The sequence below is a fragment of the Pongo abelii genome, chromosome 11 (assembly GCF_028885655.2).
Source record: "Pongo abelii isolate AG06213 chromosome 11, NHGRI_mPonAbe1-v2.0_pri, whole genome shotgun sequence".
Lineage (NCBI taxonomy): Eukaryota > Metazoa > Chordata > Mammalia > Primates > Hominidae > Pongo > Pongo abelii.
In genome coordinates, this window is record NC_071996.2 from 23,212,624 (window position 1) to 23,231,088 (window position 18,465).

Sequence of the window (18,465 nt, forward strand, 5' to 3'; positions counted from 1 at the left end):
TAAAAAATCCTGGGGAGCCCTATTAATACTTTAAAATCACTTGTTCCAAGAAAGTAGCACTCCCCTGTGTGCTATTCCACTACAGCATTTCAGCTGACAGTGGCTGTGGGATTTGGCTGGTGAGTATCGGAGCTGGAGGCTCTTGCTGCATCCTGAAACTTGCATTACAGAAATTGACACCAATAAAGGCGTGGTATTTTTTCTTGACTTGTTAGTCCTGTGTGCTTCCTTGTGCATCAAAGTACAAATTGCTATAAATATCAGGAGATATGTGGCAAGTTCCTTCATTGGCATTGTGTTTCTAAATCTTCCAGTGGTGTTTTAGCACTCCTGATATATTACCCCATTATTTCTGCCTGGCCCCTCTCTTGAATGAAGATCTACAAGCAAGACGTGGTGGTGGGGTGCACAGGAAGTAAATGTGGCATTCCTAGACGAGAATACAACCTAGATGGGGGCTCGAACAAGCATCCAGAAAAAAATGGCAGGTTCCTTGAGAGAAGTACACACAGTACCATGAAAGGTCAGAGAACAAAGCAGAAGAGTTTACAAGTTAAAAAGTAAATATAATGGGCTTTGATTTCCAGCCCCACTGATCCCTTGCTGTGTCTTCTTGGACAAGTCATTTAACCTTTCTAGGCCAAAATTTCCTTGTCTGTAAAATAGAGAAATACTAGTACTGACTCCATAGTCATTGTGTAAGAATGAGATGAATTAATGTATGCAAACTACGAAAACAATGCATTGGCACATACTCAGCACTTGATAGGTATTAGCTGCTAGGAAATATTTTCTAGCTGAAAGATCAAAGACAGTGGCATATGGCTGGTGTTAGGAATTTGAACTGGATTGTTAAGGCTGGAAACTATCCCCTGACCCATCTTTCCACTGCAGCTTTAGAACAGGGCATCCGACTGCCAGAGCCCTCATTTCTTAACATCGAGAGGTCAAACTACTTATTAAAGTGGAGACATATCTTCAATAACTTCGAATTTGGAGAAATAATGATAATTCAAGGCCTCCTTGCTGGACAAAAGGTAATTAACTGCACAGAGAACCGAATAAGCCCTGAGCTCAGGCCTTTCATTGAATTTGTTTCACATCTCAAGATGTAAGTATTTACAGGTCAAGTGCTCTAAGAAGAATAAAAACATGTCTTTTCTCTGAGAAAAGCTTTCTTCACACTGACTCCAACTATTTTCTTAATCCTTAAACCTCTAATTAGAGTTCCAGTCCAAAAGCTAAACATTCAATCTCGCATTTTCTCTATCCCTGGCTTAAAAAAAAAAAAAAAAAAAAAAAAAGTTAAAATAAAGGTAGTTCAGTAACTAGACTGTTCTTTGGTCTGTTTTGTAACAACCCTTCTTTGTATTTATGCCACATCTTTCAAGTGAGTTTCTCCAAGCCGTTTACAGACAGGATCTCATTAATGCCCCACCACACTGCTGTGAGACCCTTGACCAACAAGATTATCCCACATTTACAGATGAAGAACCAAGGCACTTTGTGCACTCCTTTGTTCTTTCTACAAGCAATGAAGCATCATAAGGGCAAATAATAATTATTCTGATTCTCACGGTACAGCTGTAAGCAACCAGCCTTACTGAAAAAACAAGCAGTTGCTCAATTCTTGGAAAATTTCTGAAGAGTCGTTTAAACTGGGAAAGTACAACGTGAGAAGACCCAGAGGCTGTGAGAACATAGAACCACAGAATGCTGGCTTTACAGAAACCCACTCCCCAAGCAACCCTGCCTCCCACACATACATCAAAGGTGGCAGGACAGAATCTCAAACAGAATATGATTAAGAACTCAGTTCATGCAATGTATATTCATGCCTATTTATACTAGAAGACTTTTGAAATGCACCAGGAAGAGCTACCCCCTCTCCCCAATATGGCCCCACTGTCATCCTATAACATCTTATGGATTCTACAGGGCATTTCCCCTCTCGCTGTATATGTAACTTCTCCTCCTACTAGATTCAAAATACATTAATTAAATCCAAGAATAATCAGAGGTGAACTATGTGCTAAGTTACTCTGCTTCACACTGATGTTACAAAGATGAATTGTATATTAATCTTAACCCCAAGAATCTTTCTGAAGCCAACTACACCATATTTATTTTCCTACCATGAGCACATAGAACAGCATTTAGCACATGGTAGGTATTATAGAATAAATGTCTGTGTCTCCACAAGATTCATATGTTGAAGACTAACTCTAGTGTGGCTGTATTCAGAAAGGAGGCCTCTAAGGAAGTAATTCAGTGTAAATGAGGTCATTAGGCTGGGCCTCTCTTCCTATAGTATTAGTGTCCTTATAAGAAGAGACACCAGCAAAGCCCCTCTGTCTCTCTCTCCCTTTCTCCTCATTCACGAGGAAAGACCATGTGAGCACACAAGAAAAGGTGGCCAACACAAAGGCAGGGTCCTCAACAGACGCCAACACTGCCAGTACCTTCAACTTGGACTTCCAGTCTCCAGAACTGTTAGAAAATAAATTGTTCTTGTTTATGTCATTCAGTCTGTGGTATTTTGTTTCGGCAGCCCTGGCAAACTGAGACAGTAGGTATTAAACAGATGTTTGTAGAGTTGATTGTATTTGGACATATTTGTTGGCTTTATTTCCATACTAGCTCTTTTCTGAGGGTCTTAGAGGACTAACTTAGAAGCTGCTATTGTCTCTATTTTGATTTTCTTTGATGCTGGCACATGCTGCCCAGCTAGCTCCACAGCCAAAGTTGTTGGGGTTGAAGTAGGGAGTTTCCTTGTGTTTGACTATATTGCCCCAGGTGTATTGTGCAAGGACTAGCCCTGCAGTGAGCAGAAGTCTTAGTGAGTTAGTTCTACACATAACTCTGTTTCCTAGTTATTATAGCTCTCTCTCTACACACACATACACACACACACAGACACACACACACAAACATATACACACATACCCCTCTCTTTATTTTAGAAACATCAGAGAAGTTCCCTGAAGGTCTGTGTCAGGGGGCATTTGAGAAAGTCATTCTTAAAAGGTTTCATTTTCATGCTTGTGTATATTAAAATCTGTTTCCTGTGACTAGAGATAGCCGGTTTTCAAGAGGACACCCTGTACCTTATCTTTCTCCTTCTTCAGGGTAATGTCCCATCCAGGCCCAAGTGTTCTGCCTCTACGCACTGCACATTTTCATTTCCTCTTTGTATTAATTTTTAACCCCAAATTCCCTAAATCCTGGCCTTCACATTCATGCTCTGATAACCCCAGGATGCAGATCATTCATATTATTACTTTTGCCAATAAGGAAATAAAGTGTGTTTTATAGTTTACAGTCTACACAGCATAGTTACTTGCATCATCTCATTTGACCTTTGTCAGTGAGTTGCAAAGTTGGCTCAGTTGGCTACAATAAAATGTCATAGACTGAGTGAGTGACTCAGACAACACAATTTATTTTCTCAAACTTCTAGAGACTGGGAAATACAAACACAAGTGCTGGCTGACTCGGTCCCTGTTGAGGGCTCTTTTCCTGGCTTGTGGATGGCCACCTTCTCAGTGTCCTCACATGGCATTCAAAGAGAGAGCGGGAGACAGAGTTCTCTAGTGTCTCCCGCTTTAAGGACACTAATCCTGTCAGATTAGGGCTCCGATCCTATAATTTCATTTAACCTAATTACCCTCATACTCCAAATACAGCTACACTGAGGGTCATGGATTTTGGGAAGGGGGTGGTTCACAACTCAGTTCATAGCAATCTTCTTGGGACTTAGGAGCATATCACAAAATAAAGCATAAACAATAACAAAGAGAAGAGAAACAAGAAAGATTACCCAGATCCAGTGCTACTCAGCATGCCACTCTTTCTCCAGTCAGGCCCACCCTTAGCACCCAAGTCTAACCCTGTGATAATGGAAGTGCTCTCTGTCCTGTCCTTATCATCCATTGACCTTCCCTAGGAGAAAGTGAACAGGAGGACTCTTTATCGTCCTCTAGAGGTCACAGTGTCTCATAACCTCATTACTGTGAAACAGATGATGAAAGTACAAGAGATTGTTGGAAAGCCCAGAAATTTACGGAATGAAACAACTGAAACAAAGTCTGGGAGATAGCAAAAGACTACTGGGAATTTTAAATTCAAAATCAGCAAAGTGTTACTTGACACAAGCCCAGAGACTGAAGTGGTCAGGGCTTAGTTATGCTGTCAAAATAATCCTTCCAAGGCTTGCTTTTCCCCTTCTGTTTATCAGGATTCTTGCTGCTTTGAGGAAATCAAGCATATGCTGGTGTCAGGGAGGGGCTATATGGAGGCAGCATTACATTTTGAAGGGCCTCCATAAGATAGCAGTAATGGCAGGGGTGTTCTAAGGTCAACCCAGCTCTGGCTAGCCACTGCAGAGTTTTGTGCTTTGAAAATGCGCCCTCCCTGGCTTCCTTCTTATTCTTGCCTCCCTTGAGTTGGTGTGTTCAAAATATAAAGTGTCACAGTTCATCATTATTCCCTCCAAGGTGTGTGCAATCACAAATGCAGACAGTGCATCTTTTGAATGCATATGCTTTAAAAAAGATTGATAAAAAGGAAATCCTGAAGCAAAGTCAGACAAACCATTTGGTGCTGGAGGGCAGCTGCACAGCCTCCCCAGAAGGTGATCTGGGAACCGTATTTGGATTGTGTACCCAAAGGATTTCACCATAGATGGATAGCCCTAGAGTTAGTGCATATTCTAAATTTGACTTTGCATTTCTATCAACAAAGATGATGGAAGAATAGAAACAGAAATTGATCATAACACATATATAGATTTCAACTGCAATGTGAATAAAATGGAGAAAATGAGGAACAATAAAAAATAATCTCTATTTTTATGAAAAAATATAATATCTGCTGGAGAACACTAATTTATCTTTCATGAGCAACTCAAGCGTCACTCTCTCTAGGAAGCCTTTTCTGACCTTCTCTCCCAGAGATAATTGATCATCTTTAACTCACTCTACCTAGAACAGACTTCTACCTAGCATCGATGACATTCGTTTTTTTAACTTCTGTTTTTGTCCCATAACTAGACTTCTTTTTTTTTTGAAGGAGTGTCTCTCTGTCGCCCAGCCTGGAGGGCAGTGGCGTGATCTCGGCTCACTTCAAGCTCCGCCTCCCGGGTTCACACCATTCTCCTGCCTCAGCCTCCCAAGTAGCTGGGACTAAAGGCGCCCGCCACCATGCCTTGCTAATTTTTTGTAGAGACAGGTTTTCACCGTGTTAGCCAGGATGATCTTGATCTCCTGACCTCGTGATCTGCCCGCCTTGGCCTCCCAAAGTGCTGGGATTACAGGTATGAGCCACCGCACCTGGCCAATTAGATTTCTTAAAGCCAGGGAAGGATCCTTTTTGTCTGTCTTTGTCTCTCCAGTACATGAGCTAGTATCTGCCACGTGTTACGTGCTCCATGAATGTTTCCTGAGTTGCAAATTTGAAAGAGAAATCCCCACTACTGTGGAGAAGGCAAAGCCATCACTCAACAAAATTCTGTGAACGTCCTGTGTATCTTCAGAATGAGCTCATCTCCCTTTCTGGAGATGACCCCTTCTCCTCCAACTGTCCAGACTCAGAGAAGTTGTCTGTGGCCACAGCCCCAGGTTACAGAACTAAAACTGCCTTCTCTTTCCTAACAACTCTCTGACCTCAAAATGTCTCTTTCTGCCTCTGTTCTTCCATTCCAGAAATTAAACTAATTTCTTTTTATTTAGGAAGAAGTACCTGTTTTCCTTTGAAAAGACAGCAGCAGTTTAACCAGAATGAGTCTCTAGTTGGAGAAATTTCAAGAATAATGTTAAAGGGCAAAGAAGAATTCCAACCCTGGAAAATCAAACCCCTGCCAGGGAGACACTTATAACCATGACTTTGAATCACATTGATCTTTTTCCTCTGGCTATTCAACTATATTAAATAAATTTGCAAGCTGAGAATTGTGTGCAGTGTTTATGCAACTCATCCACCTTACTCCACCTGCTGACTTCTTAACCCAGAGTGCTAAAATTAGAGCCATTGTACACAACCTGGAGGCAGATACTTGATTTTTTTTTGGAGAAAGCAAAATGGGCTCCCTATAAGAGTGGCTCTCTCATAATTTCCACCAGATCCCCAAGGCTATCTTCAGTCACAAAGTTTAAGACAACTAGACTAACAGAAGACTCTTAATTCTTCTCAGGGAGGTTTGAATCAATCTTATCATAAAAACTCTCACAGATAACAAATAACCTCCCCCTGTAAACCCTGTAGTTTTCTGATCTTTTTGCAATCTCTAATAATCCTTAACTCCAAATAGTATTTTCACAGGTATATTTTTTTCATGACAGTGTATCAAAGTCACATTAAAATATCCCCAGTTCTTTATAATGCAATGCCCACCCCCCATGATTCTCTGGTAATTAGGTCAATGGCCTAATAGAACAAACACACTGGGAACAAGCTGTAAGAATATCGATTTTTTATTCCTCAAAGCAGCATTTCAAAGTCTGCAAATGAAGCCTTAACAGAAAGAAATATTAATGTAAGACTACACAAGAAGAGAATAAAGAATCACAAAATCTAAGACTTGGGAAGAAACTCAGAGGTTATTATTTTTTCCTCTCATCTACTCCTGTGATAGTTATTATGGTTTCTCCAACAAATAGTCATGCATTATTATTTGAGGACATCCAATGGCAAAGAATTCACTACCACTCAAGGTATTTCATTCCACTGTTATAATCCCTGAATTTTTAGAAGATTCATCTTAAAATTTAGTCAAAATCTCCCTTCTAGTTAGATTGCTGTAGAAATCTGGGAAACACAACTGCCTCCTCTATCTAGATTGCCTTTCAAAAAGTTGAAGGCAGATTTTTTAGTCTCTCATTCCTTATCTCCTTTAGACAGCACTTAGTCCTGCATTTCTTTGCTTATCTTCACAGTTCCAGATACTGTGCAGTTTGACTAGTAATTACCCAGAAAGTTAATAAAAAAATGAATGATTGAGCACATATCTTAGTTGTATCTCTGCAGTATAAGGAGATGGCAAGAGATGTCCAGGATTCTAAATCAGGGCATCTTTCCCACTACCTACTGCTATGGGTTCCCTGGAGCAAGGTGTGGTGGGGATGTTCTGAACTGGAGTGGGGAAGGGGGACACTCTATTAATAATAATGTCCTGGACATCCATCTCCCATGAGTTAGCCTGAGCTAACTGAAATATATAAAATATATAAAACCAAGCTGCACTCTGACCACCTTGGGCACATGTTCTCAGGACCTCCCGAGGACTGTGTCACAGGCCATGGTCACTCATATTTGGCTCAGGACTCATACTTGAACTTTCACACATGCCCTGAGACCTAAACTTAAACAATCACACAAACAAGGCACAAGTACCTTCTTGATTCCTGCATGTAGCCAGGATTTTAAAACATGCAGATGCCTACGGGATCAGGCAGCTTTTAACAGAGTAAGACCTCAGGATGTAAGAAGATAGGGGCAGGGTAGAAATCAAGAATGCTTTCTCAATTAAATAGATTCACATTATTTAAAACATTGTGCATTTTAAAAACACTCTTAGTTTAGCCCTTGTGGTTAAGAATACAGAATATGCCACCAGACTGAAGAAGGGAGGGTGAATCCAGCTCTGCTTCTTACTTGCTGTGAGATTTTGAAGTGCCTCAGCTTCTGCAACAATCAATTAATCAAACAGGGTTGTGATGAGAAGTAAATGTTGTGTGGATTAATTAAAATAGTGCTCAGTATATAGTTATATATGTGTGTGTGTGTGTGCAATTTGACACAATTATATTCATTATGCACTGTCTGTCTTCATGGCAGCTGTATTTCCCTAGGCATGGCCTGACAGGTACAATTGTGCCTATGGAACTATACCCAAAAGATGCTTTGGAAAATATCTTGCATTGGTTGTAACCAACCATCTTACTAGTCCAATGACATCATTAGAGGATGATATTGTCTAGAACGAAAGCTGCTGGCTGACTATTGGGAAACCTGGATTCTGGTCCCCACTGTGCCATAGATTACCTCATTGGCACATCCACCTGCTGAACTTCTCCATGCCCCAGTGTCTTCAGTCAGCTTTATCACCCTCACAAAGCCCTGATGGTCAGAGTCTAAGACCTGCTATGTTGATAGAATGGTCCTAATCATAATCATATAAAGGGTTATTGATAAACAGATCTAATTATCCATAGTGTTTCTCCCTCTCTCTTGTGGATTTTTCAAGTCCAGATGGGCTTAAAATGAGCCATTGTCATCCTAGTCTCTATTTCTCTCCATTTTCCTTCTCTTCTATTTTTCTCTTAGAAAGAAGGACACCTGTTACATCATGTGGTCCATCATCATTGTTTCACTTCAGGCCTGATTCAGCATTTGATGATTTCTTTACACCCATTCATCATTCATGGCTTTTGATGTTGTAAATAGCTGGAAAGCAAGATGAATCAAAGAGGAATAAACCCAAGAAAAAATAAAGCAAGATAATAATTTAGAGTTTCCTCATAAGCCTGGAGAGGCCTCTGTGTATGGGGCACACTCCAGGCTTCCTTTCTGCTAGGTCACACCACTGTCCATGCAGAAATTCAGTGACATGGCTTGGGCAGAATCTGCCAAGGCCCAGACCCATCTCATGACACCAGCAGATGACAAAGGGAAGAAAGTTGTATTCTTGATCACAGGACAGTGTTTTTTGAGATCATACTATTGTATGTTGTACCCCATGAGGTTTTGATCTAATAGTTTCCTGCTATGACTATATCAAGAATAGTCATCCTTGCAGGGTGGAATTAAGCAGTATCAGAAGAAAATCTTAACTGGCAGTAGCCATCCTAACTGGTGTCGTTCACCATTCCTTGCATGAAGTGTATTCCACCTTGCTTATCACTCTCAACTTCTCATCTTTCATTTTGTCCAAATTCGTTCCAAAATCTGATTCTCACCTACTACTTAAATTAATAATGGATAATTTAGGCACTAGAACCTATAGATACCATGCAAATTGAAAAATGATCTCTTCCTCAGATACTATGATATTGAGCTTATCACTAGTCTTGAAGCTTAAATGATAAATAAAATTTTAAAAAATCCTTTTATTTAGCATTAGTAAAAAATTGCCCTGTATTTTTGTGAATTTTGTATCAAGTTGGAGTAATTATAAAAAGAAAGGAAGTGATAACATTTTGATTTATGAAACAATAGTATGATAGTTTTGTCAAATAAAATGCCCCAAATCTTTCTGTTTCAAAATAGCAAATGCCACAGTTTGTCATTATCTTAAAAAAAAAAAGCCTGAAAAAAAGAAATCTGATTCCCAGAAGCAAGCCACCTATTCCCCAAGGTTATGACTCATATACTCACTACTTCTCTCTAAGACCTGGACAATTGTCTTCTATTAATACAGCCTGCATGTATGCTCATTGTTTTAACAGTCCTCAGTAAAGAAGACTGCAGCAAAGATGACAAAATATATGTGGCAAGTGTCCTTCTGAAATTCAGATATGCTTATGATCTTCTCTTTTGCACTTAATGGATTCCAGCACAGAATAAATAATAAAGAATTACTGCTATCCAGCTGAGGCAAATTAAAGTCAATGCATTTGAGATTTCAACAGTGAATTGACACTGGCCCTGAATACCAATTGCAACTCATAAAGGTAAAGAATAATCAAGGAGTTGGCTGGAAGTCTGGAAATAAGCTTCCCAGATGGGACCAACTTGAGGTTGAAATTATGCAGAGTTCTGGAGGGCACGCATCGTCCCTCCAGCCCAGGCTGAGACTCCACTGGGCATCATGCCATCACACTCACCATTCTTGCAGAGCAGAACAGCCAGGAAGTCCTGAGAAGAAGAATTGATAAAGAGCAAAAGACTGGGTGCCTGGGCTGTCACAAAGCTAAATGCGATGTTTTCCTTGGTTGGAGCTGAATCTGTGTAAATAGCTGAGGATGAGAGGCTTATATTCTTGGTCACAGGATAGGGTTCTTGAAACATGTAAGTAACTGACGTGCCAGCCTCAAAAACAGCAGAAACCTCTGCAAAATATAAGAGGGGAGAGCACACATTGAAACCTTTAGATCCATTGCTGAAGCTAGCCATAACTGCTTTCTCGTTTCCTATGCACTGGGCACACTGTGTGAGGAGTATTACATACATCAGACAACATGTTCCCCACAATAATTTTGAAGTGGCAGAAGTCACTATTCTTAATTTACAAATGAAAAACTTAATGCTCTCATAGGTTACAAACCTTGAGCAGGGTTGCATAGCCAGAAAAGAAAGCTCAGGTTTGCCTCCTGTGGTTTAAGTCCAGCTCTACATACATCTGCAAAATAATGACCATGTGCCAGGCTAATTCCCTGAGAAGCAAAGATAACATGTACCTGCCTCCATCATAGTGCATAGAGAAATACACTGGCACCATCTTACTCCCAAAACTGATAACCTGACAGTTCTAGTTTGTGTTCTTCTTCTGGTATCTCAGGGAGATTGTGGATGGTCTCTAAATACAGAGCAAGACATGGGGGTGAGCAGCAGTAATTCTCTATGATGTTGGTAAAGTGTGAAGAACAATGAAAACAGCAAAGAAGAAATTTATGGACAAAGTAAAAAAGGCATAGGTCTCCAACTCTTAAACTCACTTTTTTAGATGTGTAGGCATTGGTACTCAGTTCCAAAATAGAGCCAAGACTTGGGTAAATAGGCTTTCCTATGGGAAACAATCCCTCTAGCATAACACACTGAATGGAGATCTGCCACCACCAGGAAGAAATATGGGATCTAGAAACTGATAAAATTCATTTAGTGGGATCTGTAAATCACCCAGCCTCCTTGAAGAATGCTCTCGCACACCAACTGTTACCATGTTAGTGTAGCGGAACTAGCACTGAGTGACTCAGCACCAGATCTGGAGTCTCACTTGATTTCATGCCGGCCATGTGGTCCCAGGCAAGATAATGAACTTTGCGGAGAATGTTTTCTTATCTGATGAATGGGAATCATAACACCTACCTCATCAGTATTTCTCTGATGCATGTGATCTGATGTATGTAAAGCACTTAAGACAGTTGCCCAGTACAGTTTGAACTTACAGAGTGTTAGAAGAGAATTTAACCTGTATCCATCCCAATAGACTTTATACAATATATTCATTTATTAAATGTTCATCTGTCCAAATGCTGAGATACTCTCTTTAGATCAAGGCTGCTCTTGAGTTCACTTTAAATTTTATCTCTACACAATAACAGAGGAGTGTGTGGGGAAGGCTCTTTCATAGGGCAGCACACCTTAGATCAGGCAGCAAACCTCTGCCATAAAAACTGCACAGTAAACATAAACCCATATTGGCATGATTAATTTCCCTTTGTCCTAAATGGCATATGGAATGTTCCAAATTCCCCATGAAAGTCTCTGATTGAGTTAGTGGCACCTAGAATATAATAATACCTGGCTTTTGCTTCCTAATTCTATTGCAAATGTGTTCCACCTTGTGAAAATTCTGTAACAGTCTGTAATAGTGCCAAAAAATTAAAGTTGCATATTTATGTATATTGCCTAGCAGATTGAAAATGCTAGTTCATTTTTACTAAAGGTTCAGAGAAAGTGTTTGCATTTATCATGCAGGTTACAACCTTGGTACTCCTGTTTATAAAAATATGCAGCAGACATCTGTGACAGTGAGAATTCTGGTTATCATCAGCTTGGTTCAAGAATTTTCCTTGAATAAATTTTCTCAGGGGTATTTGGTCTGCATTTTGAGCTACTGCCTCCTAGTTAACAAAATAAAGGACTTTTGTTTGATATTTGTGTGTGTGCTTAAACAGAAGTAAAATTCAGAGCATTCTGTTAGGAATAACATAGATATGAGCATATACAGGATACTACTTTTTTCTTTATACTTAAGACAATAAATTAAAAATGAAAAGCATTTTGTAATTAGAAATGTCAAACCAAATTTCTGTTGTCACTCTTCCTCCAGCCCCAGTTCTAGTTATTTTTAATGTTTAAATATTGTCTGTTTTATCATAAAGCTAAATTCAGCAATACACCTGGACTCTATTATTCTTTCAGTTTCTTATACTTTATAATCTAAGAGTTTAAGCTTTTGATCAGATGGGTTGAGTTATCTGAACATCTAAAACCAGTGGCCAAAAAGGATAAAGACACTTAACTTGTAAGTGATTTCTAATGACCATGATGATTCTCCAAGGCCACCGAGCCACTATCAACAATACCCCTTGAGCATCCACTTGGTGGAAGAACCTATGCTAACTAGATTCTGAGATGGTAAGACACATATTTAAAAAAAACAAACATCTGGGCCAGGCACGGTGGCTCACACCTGTAATCCCAACACATTGGGAGGCCGAGGTAGGTGGATCACCCCAGGTCAGGAGTTCGAGGCCAGCCTGACCAACATGGCAAAACCCCATCTCTACTAAAAATACAAAAATTAGCTGAATGTGGTGGCAGGTGCTTGTAATCCCAGCTACTGGGGAAGCCAAGACAGGAGAATCACTTGAACCTGGGAGGCGTGGGTTGCAGTGAGCTGAGATTGTGCCATTGTACTCCAGCCTGGGTGACAGAGTGAGACTCTGTCGAACAAAACAAAACAAAACAACAAACAAAAACAAAACAAAACAAAAATACCAATGGACCAATGGAAGTTAACCTTGGGCTTGATGTGTTAGTGACAGAGACAATGTTTTCCAGAGCTGGATGTCTCTGAGAGCAGAGCCTCCTGAGACCTGCAAGAGGATCTCCATATCGACAGGGCATTGATGGGTGACATGAAATAGGAGAAAGAGCTGGAAATGGGATGGTACTGGAGGGTGCGTCTCTGAGCCTCCATAGGGACTGTAGACTTGGAGATAAAACCTGAATCTATGCATGTCCTGCAATCACAGGATCCCATTCAATCTCACGTTACTCAATATAAATCAGGATGAATTCAGTCTTGGGATGGGTGAAAGGATTGGAAGAAAGTACATAAAAGCACAGCACATAGTAGGAACTCAATGAACAGTAGCCGGTTTTAATAATAGTAGTAGAATTAGATTTGGAATTAGAACAAACAGAAAGACCAGTCCTGGGTAATGAATGGTCTAGAAATTACCCAGAAATCATCCAAGCTGTAATTAACTTAGATAAAATCAAACAAACTAAATAAAAATAAAACAATTGGAAATTTGAACACTGAGCAATTATTTCAAAAATTATTATACTTTTCTTACTTTTCTTATGATAATGATCCTGTAGCTGTGTTTATCATGAGTGCTTATCTTTTAGCAATACATGATGTAATATTTGTAGATGAAATAGTATTATATCTGGGATTTTCTTCAAAATAATAAAGGAGGAGGATAGGAGGGGAGTGTATTGATGAAATAAAAATGATCATGAGTTTGTAACTGTTGAAGTTAGATAACTGGTGAATGGGAGTTCTTAAACTCTTCCCTGTCCTACAGAATATGTTTGCCATTTTTTGCATAATAAAAAGTAAAAATAAATGGTATAAATTGAAATGAATATAAGTATTAAATGATTTCTGGAAAGGTTTTTGGCAATATGTAAAGAGTACCCAAATGTACATACTTTTATTTTTTTCACTGAAATTCTGTTATTAAGAAAATAATCAATATATGTGTTTATTGTAGCATTATTTACACACAAAATTTTAGATAATGAAAAATTTCAATCAATAAGAAGAGTCAGCATTTAGTGAGACTTTACATGTCGTGGGCTATCCCATGTGCTTTGTGGAGTGCTCATCGAATGTTAAACACGACTTCCTGTGAAAGAGTCCTGCGCTTCCCACATCTCATAGATGAGGAAACCAAGGAATCTTGCGGTTGAGGTATACAACCAGTGTCATACGACGTGGACTGTAGATGAACCAGAACCTTAACTTTGGCAGGGGTGGTGCCAGAGCTCCACGATTTATCTGTGAGCAGTAATGCTCTGGTAATAGGATGGATTAAACAAGAGAAGGCAGTAGCACCAGATGGAACATATTGCAGTCATTAAGATGGATGCTTACAAATATTGGTGACTTACATAGAAATGCTTTTGAAAAGAAATAAAGAAAATCCAGAATATAAAATATAATGGGCAAAATTATCTTAGTTATATTAAGTGCAAGGGGATAAAAAATTAGAAGGAAGTACAAATTCCCTATTAATGATTATTTCTGAGTACTTAGATTGGGTTTTAACTTTTCTAGATTTCTAAATAAATTTTCAAATAAATTTTATAAATAATTATCTTACATTTTAATTAGGAAGAAAAAACATTTAAATTAAAACACTATGACAGTCGTACGTACCCAGGTTCTTTATTAATGGTGTGTGTGTAGGGGGGATAAGAGAGCTAACAACAAACACACATCAACAAATGGTGTTAAGACAAGGATATATCCACCTGCAAAAGATTAAAACTGGCCCCCTACCTCACAACAAATATGAAAATTCACTCATAATGCATCAAAGATCTAACTGTGAGAGCTAAAACTATAAAACTCTTAGGAGAAACCATAGGTGTAAATTTTCATGATCTTGGATTAAGTAAGGCTTCCTTAGCTATGATCCTAAATGTATAAACAAAAAAGATAGGAGACTAGAGAAAATGAACATGATCAGAATTTAAAATTTAGTGTTTCAAAAGATACTATGAAGAAGACAAAATACAGCCCATAGAACTGGAGAAAACATTTGCAAATCATATATCTCATAAGGGAATTATATTCCAAACATACAACAAATTATTACAACTGACTAGTAAAAAGAAGAAAAATTTAAAATCTACAAAAGATGTTAGATATTTCTGCAAAAAAATTATGTACACAAATGGACAATAAGCACAGGAAAAGATATCCAATATCATTAGTCATTAGGGAATGCAAGTCAAAACCACAATGCGATAGCATTTCATATTCAGTAAGATGTCTATTATCAAAAAGTCGGACAATAAAAAGTGTTGGCAAGAAGGTGAAGAAATTGGAGCCCTCATTCACTGCTGGTGAGAATGTAAAATGGAACAGCCGATTTGAAAAAGTTAGGAAGTTCCTCAAAAAGATTAAACCTATAGTTACAGTATACACAACAATCTCCTTCTAGGTATATATCCAAGAGGATAGACAACATATGTTTGCACAAAAATGTGTACATATTTATAGCAGTGTTATGTATAATAGCCAAAGAAATGAAACCATCCCAACATCCATTAACTGATCAATGGATGAATGGATAAACAAACTGTGGTGCTTTCACACTGTGGAACACTCTTTGGCAATTAAAAAGGAATAAAGTAATGATGACTGTTATAACATGGATGAACTGGGACAATATTACGTGAAGTAAAAGAAATCAGACACACAAAGATCACATACTATATGGTTATATTTATATGAAAGCCTCAGGATGGGCAAATCTACAGAAAAAGAAAGTAGATTAGTGGTTTCCAGGGATGCGGGAAGAGATAACTGGGGAGTGGCTGCTAATGACATGGAATTTCTTTTTGAGATGATGAAAATATTCTGAAACTGATGGTGGTGATTGTTATACAACTGTGTGAATATCCTAAACATCACTGAATTATACACCTTAAAAGGATGGCTTTTATGGTATATAAATTACATCTAAATAATAGAAAGAGAGAGAAAAAAATACACAATACCAAATAGGATGGAATCCTTTTACCATGCTCATGTATAGAATGAAATTAGGGTCATAAAGAGAAAAAATGAACCAAAAACAAGCTAGATGAACCTCCAAATCTGACATTTAGAAAGTCAGTACACCTTTATGAACCCCTAATAAGTTAAATTTAGGTCTTAATACCTACTCTATTTGTTTGGATGAGGAATATATGTTGCAGTTAATTACTAGTTTATTTTTTATGATGATTACTTCTTCGTATCATTATGAGAGACGGAAAAATGGCCAATGAAACATAGTTCTGACCTAGGAATTGGTAATGAAAAAAATGTCCCTAATTCTATCCAAGATATATTCAGTATTTACACACAATGTCCTTGAAATATACTGTGCCACAGTAAGTAGCATGGAAGGCTGCCCCAGTCGCCCAGCAGAACACCCTCTGTTCAGAACCATCTTGTAGCCGCTGGCTTCTCATTTCAGTTCCAGCCATATTCTCCAGAGGCAGTTGGCAGGGCTCAAAGATGTGGCTAAAAAGCCCACCTTACATACATTGTGAGGACTAAATATCAAGGGAATCATTTTCTCAGAATTATCAGAAAGAACGAACAGTTTGGAAGTAGTAAAATACAAAGCATATGAAAAGGCTAGGCACACACTTGCCTATGTAACTTACAGATCATTATTAAAAGTGGGAGGGAACACAGAGATGTTGCAACATATGCAGGGAAAAGATACAGGGCCGTGGACAGAAGAAAATTAATATGAATGGTTTTGGAGAAAGGAGCCAAAAAAAAAAAAAAAAAAGAAATTAGGCTAAAAAAAAAAAAAGAAATTGAATAATGTCCCCAGAGAAATGCAGAGAGGTCTACTGTTCGTGTTCTTCCAAACAAAATACTTGGTTAGAGATGCTGAGAAGAATGCTTGTGCATTTCAGTGCCTGGGTTTCATAGTATTTATTCTGTTTGTGCTCCTCCTAGCATGCGGGATGGCTCAAAGGGGAGCATTCACACTTCTCAGGGGAAGTTGTTCAGAGAACTCCCCCAGTGTGAATACCTAGCAGCACTTTGCTTGTTTAGCTCATAATATGAGCCCCTGGAATGGAAACTGTTTTATCTTAAGCTTCCATGCGGTTAGCCCCAAAATTTTTACCACTAATTTTCTCCCAAGAAGCATAACATGCTCTTCAGCAATAATAAGTAAGTAATTCAAACTAATTCAGGAGAAGACCCCTGTATGAATGAACAGAGAGGGCTCATACTATAGTATCCTTCAAATAAAACAGTGAGTGCTTTTTTTCCCTTTTGTTTCTAAGTTCCAACAGTAGTAAGCTGGACTGAATAAACCATTGCTTTGTAAAGGTGCTTTGAAGATGTGCTTTAATGAATTGAGAAGAATTATTTATAATTGCTCTGATTGTTTGTAAATGGTGTCTCAAAGTGATTCAAGCATTTTATTTTAATAATTTAAATGCTGCTCTTGAAATATTGTTTACATTATTTACTGAACAAACTTTTTCCATCAATTAAATAAACTTTAAAATATTGCAAAAATTGAGAGTACACCAAATCTTTTTCCTTGTGTTTGAAAAATACTATGTATTTATACTGAATATTGAGATTTTCTAGTTTCTTGAGGTATCTTGAATTTATCTAGAGAATTTACACAATGATCCTCATTCCTTGTCCAAGGTGTATATCCGTGATTATCAATTTGTGTCAATGTAATGAACTCATGAGATTGTGAAGGGGTATAGGAAAAGCCCTGGAGCAGAAGTTTTGACTTTCATGTGTGTTTCAGTCCCAGCCCACCAATGAACTAAATGTGAGCTTTCAGATAGGGCTTTTAAGGCCTCAGACATTCGCTCAAGTCACCTGCAGAATAGAGAGATTTCACCAAATACACGGTACTGTGTTTACTAATTTACTGATATTCTCTTTGTTGTAAAAAATAATTTAAGATGGCTTAAGTATCTCTAAGGCTCCCCCAGGGCTAGATTCTACAATTCTTTGATTACATTTGCGGACTGAGGGATTGGAAGTGGAAATATTAATGTGTTCACTAACAATCTAGCTAACAACAGAAATGTGAATCCACCTCTTTCTCTACTTAACTGGCTTTTTGGCCGTGGGCAGGGTGTTTTCCTGTAATTATCCATCCAGTTCAGTTACATTGTCAGTGAACACACGTAATACCAACAAGTATATGCAATTACGTTGAAGAACTATGCAGACTCTTTAAACAGAGGGAGAGTAGATGATAAAGACTGTCTCAGAGTATGAGTATTACATGGCATGACCATAGCGTGTAGGTGATACAGCACCACCGCACTCAGGAGAAACAGGAGCGCCTGAGGTACCTTTTTTGCAAAAGGGCCCTTCATAAGGCGAATTGGTGCAATCACACAGGTAGCCATTGTGCTTCTCCACACACTTGCCCCCGTTGTGGCAGATGCTGCCGTAGCTGCTGCAGTGGCCGGGGCAGCCTGGCCTGACTCCAGATGTGACCTTTGCCCTCTCTTCCAGGTCCATTTTCTGTCCATTCAAGTGTAAGGAGCGAATGCATCCTAGGAAGCCTTTCTGTCTGGATGACGTTCCCCCTAAGAGGTTAAATAAAAGGAAACAAATGTAAGGTATTATAGGGCTCAATACATTTAGGTTTAATGCTGGCATGGGTAAGAGTTAAGTAGTAATCTCTTGTCATGCAGGTCTAAATTAATTTTTTCATTAAAGTTTCCAGTGAGAGTTGGAATTCCGAAGAGCCTCAAAAAAAATGCATGTCCTAGAAACATGGGTGGAGC

The 18,465-nt window shown here is 38.7% G+C and overlaps 1 protein-coding gene across 4 annotated transcripts in view; it reads right to left on the reverse strand.

The window, feature by feature from the left end:
- Positions 1 to 18,465, reverse strand: part of CNTNAP5 (contactin associated protein family member 5) — a 985,650-nt gene that overhangs the window by 116,130 nt on the left and 851,055 nt on the right. For 3 of the 4 annotated variants that reach the window (XM_054549187.2, XM_054549188.2, XM_054549186.2), the window contains 2 exons: positions 18,025 to 18,264; positions 9,822 to 10,046 (listed from right to left, as the gene is read on the reverse strand). In XM_054549187.2, the coding sequence (XP_054405162.2) occupies positions 9,822 to 10,046; positions 18,025 to 18,264 (465 nt within the window). Of the gene's footprint in view, positions 1 to 4,963; positions 8,443 to 9,821; positions 10,047 to 18,024; positions 18,265 to 18,465 lie in introns of those variants that run through there. The other variant, XM_054549190.2, reaches the window with a different exon arrangement.